Source organism: Syzygium oleosum, unplaced genomic scaffold (assembly GCF_021117445.2).
Source record: "Syzygium oleosum isolate NSW1041296 unplaced genomic scaffold, Sole_v2.1 Sole_v2.03, whole genome shotgun sequence".
In the NCBI taxonomy this organism is placed as follows: domain Eukaryota; kingdom Viridiplantae; phylum Streptophyta; class Magnoliopsida; order Myrtales; family Myrtaceae; genus Syzygium; species Syzygium oleosum.
Window position 1 is genome coordinate 10,886,438 of NW_026607487.1, and position 6,314 is coordinate 10,892,751.

At 42.3% G+C, this 6,314-nt stretch overlaps 1 protein-coding gene across 1 annotated transcript; it reads right to left on the reverse strand.

Moving 5' to 3' along the window:
• Positions 1-348: 348 nt before the first annotated feature.
• LOC115670592 (MLO-like protein 3) lies at positions 349-6,024 on the reverse strand. Its single transcript, XM_030591890.2, has 15 exons — positions 5,659-6,024; positions 5,433-5,490; positions 4,588-4,859; positions 4,294-4,410; positions 3,531-3,591; positions 2,532-2,620; positions 2,367-2,441; positions 2,166-2,254; positions 1,975-2,024; positions 1,836-1,876; positions 1,564-1,737; positions 1,427-1,462; positions 1,256-1,323; positions 1,097-1,157; positions 349-850 (listed from the first exon to the last, which is right to left on the reverse strand). The coding sequence occupies exons 1-15, from the start codon at positions 5,803-5,805 to the stop codon at positions 503-505; spliced, it is 1,686 nt and encodes a 561-aa protein (XP_030447750.1). The 5' UTR covers positions 5,806-6,024; the 3' UTR covers positions 349-502.
• Between the last annotated feature and the right edge of the window lie 290 nt (positions 6,025-6,314).

A 6,314-nucleotide genomic window follows, 5' to 3' on the forward strand; every position in this document is an offset into this window, starting at 1 on the left:
CCATTTGGTGTGTTGGCTTTAGATATAAACTATGCTGATGAATTGCTATGTCGCAGCTTAACTGCACAATGGTAATTCACACAAGAATCATCATTTCTTTAGAGTTGATAGTGACGCAGTTTCGAGCTAGAATTTATATGTATTACCTTCTGCTCTAGTAGTGAGCTTCTCGGTTTGGTTCAGCTCGAGCCAAAGATGGTTCGAACCAAACCGAAATGCACTTCTCCGGTGTTTTCCCACAGAAAATATAATTATGTCCATCGAAATTTTCGATTACCATACTTTTATCTTTTCTATGTAAGGATAATGGAATATCTTCCATTAGAACGCGCAATAGTAAAACTATAGTAGATGAAAAATGGAAGATCTATTCCCATTGTGATGTACAGATTTACAAATCATGGAAGTCAAACCGTCCTATTTCTTTCAAGAATTCGCAAACAACTCTTGATTATGCTTCATCAAAATTGGCCAATGTATACTCAATTGTCTGCTCTATAGGCTATAGCTGTGCATGGTCCTTGGTCACTTGTTGCGACAATTCTATCCGCACGAAATCAGATGGACCCTCGACGTTTCGGCCAAGTTCGCGATTGGAGCAGCTTTCTTGAGATTCTTCGGTGATTTCGGCTGCGACGGAAATCTCGGCAAACGTGGGCGTTCGATGGTGGGAAGAAGACGTGTCCGAGTTCGTCCTCTTGCTATACTTTGTCGATGAAGAGTCCTCTTGACCGTGATTACTTGCATCTCCCTTTTGTTTCTTTCTCTTCTCTCTCACTCCCGCGTGCCATTGCTTTATCACGTTCGCTGTTTGCTCCTCCAGAACTGCACTTTTGAATTGCGATCCCATCTGGAAGGTCAAAATAAAGATGCCAGGGTTATTAAGATTACTTCATAAATCAGTTTACTAAGTCATGGAAAACAAACTATAACGTGGTTTTCAAGTAAGTGGATCTTATCTAAGCATTCAATATGAGCACGTCATTTACCTCGGTAAACTAAGTCTGAAAATTGCGTTAATATATATGTCTAGGAGATTGTTCGTTTTATTTGTCCATTTAGGTTATGCTTATGTTGAGATTAGGCGAAACGGTACCTGGGTTACGAGAGCATAGAGGGGGAGAGTGATGTAACTGCAAAGGACTTGGACAGTAACCCTGGAATATATCGCACAGACTAGTTAGTTTAGACAAAAAATATCAGTATTTCATATGTATGTAGTCATGGAATATGGAGAGGGGTTGCAGGTGCTTACGCTAACACCGCCCTAACAATGATTATCTCCAAATGTTCGTGGTAGCAAGATTTTATCCCGAATTGCAGCTGAAAGACATACAACTTCGGACTATCAGCCATTACTTTTTTACGATGAATGGATGAGAAATAATTCGGCAATGTGATGAGTGGAGAGAAGAGAGTCATGTACCGTGATCCAAATGAAGAAAGCAAGCTCAAATGCATTCTGAGAAAAGGAAAATGAAAAAGAGGGTTTCGGTTAGCGAAATGCTATTAGTAAAGAATAGTCCTCCTTCATTGAATCCGAATTGACGGGAGAGCCTTTACCATGAACAACGTGTAGTGCAAGAGTGTCAAGACGTATTTTGGATGGCTGAACCAGAAGAGCTTGTCATTGGGTTGCACCAGCGGTGTTCCTTTGATCACAGTGTTCTGGTCCTGGAGCTGAAGCGCCATCCTCGCTACTATCACCTCCAGTTTGGTCCCAAGTACCAGAACTATCTGCAACATTCAAGATTTCAGTGATTACAGCAAAGTATTTAGAACAAGTATTAATGAGAAGTCGAAAAATATTAGGAGAAAAACCATAGACTAATTACCGTTAGAGGAATAAATGACACCCAAAGGTACACGTACCACCCTGTCGTTTTCATTGACAGTCATCAGCAACATTGAAAGGTGTAGAATATTTTGGAGAAAATGTATAAACGAAAGATGTTTTTAGGACATTGATCATACCGTGCACGTCGACGAGCATAAAGATGACCACAATGAACCACATGAAAGGGCTGTCCATGGATTTACATCGAAGGAAGGAAAAAAACATGTTAGATCGGTCTCCATGGCAAATAAGAGACTAGCAAAGATTGTCTAAATGATATAATGTCAAGCATTGAAATTATAGGAAATCAAGACGGTAACTGCTCAACCTGATGCCGACGACTACTTTGAAGTCATCCTCCAGGGATCGCTGTATATACTTTTGGAAATCGAACGATTTATTTGTCGACAAATGGGCCTACAAAAATAAATTTACAATAACAAAAAAGACAAGAAAAGAATCACATAGAGTCAATATGATACTATTTAACAAACAGCAGCAATAAGCATCAAAATGTGTGTCTGCGTACCGAAATGAAACCGTGGCGCAAGGTGAGATAATCGACCTTGGCGACGGAGTGGAAGAACTGCCGTAAGAAGCATTTCTGTTCCGACAATTAACCAAACAAGTTTAATAGAAGAACAATCAAACGACGGTCGTCTAAGGAGGAGACCGCAGGGCTCTGTATGCTCACCGTCCACAAGTGCAGGGATGTATCTGTGAAAGCTCCCATGTGCCTACGCCCAAACGTGGTCTGTCGCGTAAATCTGAACCGATTTGGATCTACTCATAAAAAACAGAAGCAAAAGCTTACAACTTTGTTAGCGTAAGAACCCGACATTAAAATGTCGCGTTAGATAATAATCTCGTTTTCGTATAAAAAAATGCTGTTCTTAACACTTTGTTTTTATTCCCCCCCTTTCTTGGGGCATACCATTTACGAAAGTGAGATTATTTCTAGACAAGGTCAATATGAGTGGAAGTTCTACGAACCGATCTACGGACTCCCGACATTGTTGACCTCATTAAAGATCTAAAAGCGACATCGACGTATCTGTCAATCTGTGTCATCAATTTACTATTTCTGTCAAATTAGCCTGCACTAGGAAAGTGACATTTCTTTGCATTGACACTTCGCCGGCAAGGCACCACAGCATTGACTCTGACACTAGCAAACAAAATCGAAGGAAAAAAGACTTTGGTCCACAGTGACGAGCATCGACAGTGCCATTCATTTTGAGATACAGAGGGATGGCAAACTGGCTTTCTCGAGATTATTAAAACGATGAGTTTTCTGTTTTAATACTATGAATTCAAGTGAAAATTGGATCACCAAGTATTATTAAGTTCAGATCGTGCGAATAATAGTCGTAGCTAGGTTCCCTCATAATAAAGTCAAATTTTACAGTTGTTTATTAGTATGTTGACGGACCATCGTCGTCACCCATGCCAAATGACATCCGAATATTTGGTAACGCCGCTAGTTTATTATATAGATTAAGGACTTTAATGTCAAAACAGATGGGTATAAAGAATCGGCTAGCAGAGACAAGATGCCATCCTTTTCCTATAATAAACAATGTTAATGTGATCAGCAAGAATAGGGGAGAAGAAGGTTGGTCCAAAAAGCAACGCCACTTTTGACTTCTGAACAGATAAATTTAGATTAAAGAGAGTTCATTTGACGTATTACCATTAGCTGCTTGATACTCCACCGTTTGAGTTTCTTTCTCCCAACCTTTCCATCGCCTCATCTGCCAAGAAAGTATGCAGAAACAGTTTTCCTTGATCAAATGATAAAATATCGAAAAAAAGTTTCCTCGACGACAAAATCACGAGCGCAGCAGATGCGTGCGATCGAGAGTGCTGTGATCAAGCGAAGCAAGTGGATATGGCAATGGCCCTACGTTTCCCTACTGTTCGGACTCTGACAGATTTAATTCTCTCGACCCTCTTCTGCTTTTGAAACGGGAATTTCGGTAACTTGCACTTGCAAAATGACAAACGCGCACCACGAATCGGACGAAGGATTGATGAGGGTGTTGTGGAGTGTGTGGACCAGGTTTGAATATGATCACAGACATTGCCGAGAGGTCAACATATGTTTGCTTATTATATACCAAGTTAAGTGTAATCAACTAACGAAAGAAGACATAATCTGGTCTATGTATCGTGGGATTTGGACGAAATTCCGGAGAGATGGGTTGTCTTTTTCGTTGCATATCCTTGCTTTACTAGTATGTTACTCTTCCTTCTGGAACCACAGATAACGACTATGTTCTTTGTTATCTTTTGTTTGGCCATCCACTTTTTGCATACCTTTTGACTCATGAAAAAAGAACGGGCTGCGGTCCTTAATAAAAGAAATAATAATGCTTCTTAAATCTTGACTTAAAAAAGTTAAAGTAAAAAGACAGGAAAAAAGGAAAGGTATCATGGAATCGTGACTGTGATACCTTAGCTCTTCCCAAAGCCATGGTGAGAACACTGTAGACAATCTGCATAACTGCTAAGACGAAGATGAAGATGCTGAGCTGGTTGAGGCCTTGTTGTGATATAAGCGAGGTCATTCCCTGCAACATTCCAGCATAGCTAATTTAAAAAGGATCTTGTTAACAAGTGTCCCTAAGGTCCTACTCATTTGCCGAAAATCTGTGATGGAAGTGCGTTCATAATAACGGTAAATTTCTATAGTCGAACAAATCCAATCAGATAGGGCATGAAGTATGTGATCGGACATGCGCATGTACCTGAGAATCACAATAATCGGAGTCCTCACCGCCCTCGGCCAATCTCCGCTCCATTTGCCACGGAACATCGTTCAGGACACCTTCGGCTATCCAATCTAGGGACGAATCGGCAGACAGAGTCCGGCCGAACCCGAGCTTTTTGGTGGTTTTGGTGGGCATGCTTTTGCGGCATGGAAGCATCTTGTTGGCGACTCTTGTTGGTACGCAGATCTTCGAGATGGATCTTTGGGTCACGGCCAGTATCAGAGACATGAAACCCAGAAGCATGAGCACTGTGACAGATTAAACAACCCCAAGCCAGGAAATGGTCGGTCAAAGAGGCAATGAACTTGCAAGCAGTTACAAGTAGGGTTAATGTAGTAGATACAGTCGAACATTATTCAAAGGGGGGCGGCGGCGGAGGCGCCGGGCAGGGGGGGGGGGGGGGGGGGTGGGAGGGGTCCAAAAGTCTTGTAGGAAATTGACCAAAGCACACAAGAAATTTTACAGCAGTCAATGTTCAGATCTCCACACGTTTCCGCCTCGTCCAGTTGTGGACATTTGTGGCGCTTCGATCGATTTCAGTACGCATATTCTGTAGCTAACTTATCTAATGGTCTATTTGTCTGGGATTCTTGCCATGTACGCGGTCGAAATCTTGAAATCACTTGAGCATTCACAGATTGGATTTAAACAACAATCGTGTCACATCGACTCTAGTGAGCCCGCGAAAATGTTATTTGCACCGAGCTCTTTTAAATTCGGAAAGACACAGCCAATTCGAGTAAATCAATATTTCCTTCTCGGTGTAGATAACCTCGGATGCACAACTATTGCCTCGACATGAGTGACTGAAGAAGCCTTACCTGATTTGAGCTTTTCGACGGCCTCGAACAGCGCAGTCTTCCGGTGCCGTTTGAGCCACTGGACGAATAACAGAACAAAAAAAAAAGACAAAAGTTAGTTAGTCATCACGAGCTTCTAAGCCCTCTGCGAAACTAGGTAACTTCAAATGCTTTCGCTGTTCTCATCTTCCGTCCTTTTCTTTCTTCTCTGGTTCTTCCTCGAGTACAGGATAATATGTGGACTTACATGGCAGAGAAGGTGGATCAAGTGCTCGATGAAAATGGAGAAAGAAATGAAGAGGAAGCAGACAGCGGCCAAAGCCCATGTGGGCGTCTCTTGCAGAGAGCGAGTGGCTGCTGCTGCTGCTGCTCCTCCTCCTTCTCCTCCAGCCATAACTATCGGGTTCTGATGATGAAGCTCCTGTATTATTTGGAGACTTTTGAGGTATGTCTTTTTAGCGAAGGGTCTCTGTGTGTGCGTATATATATATATTTGCTCTTGTGGGGGGATTTGGTTTGAAGAAAAGTGATGGTCCGAGTTAAATAATAACTTGTTCGCGGGATCGAGAAGCGTTCAACCATGGGTGGAACCGAACAGCAACGAGACTCGGCCGTCGGCGGAGAAGAGTCCACACAAGTAGCACCAGGTGCAGGTATTTTCCATCGACCTGTGCGCTTTTGACCCGTTTCTTTCTGTGCAGTCCGCATCTGGGGCCTTTCTTGTTTTCCCGCATTCAATGATAGATGGTTCGGTTCAGTGGTGAGAAAATATTTGGTGAGTTTAACTAACCACGTAGAATTTGCAGAAAACCATTCATAAATTGACGCGTGGCAATCGGGGGGCCCACATGACAGGGAAAAAACTTGTCTCTCTCCTCTCTCTCACGCGCTCTGCACTCCATT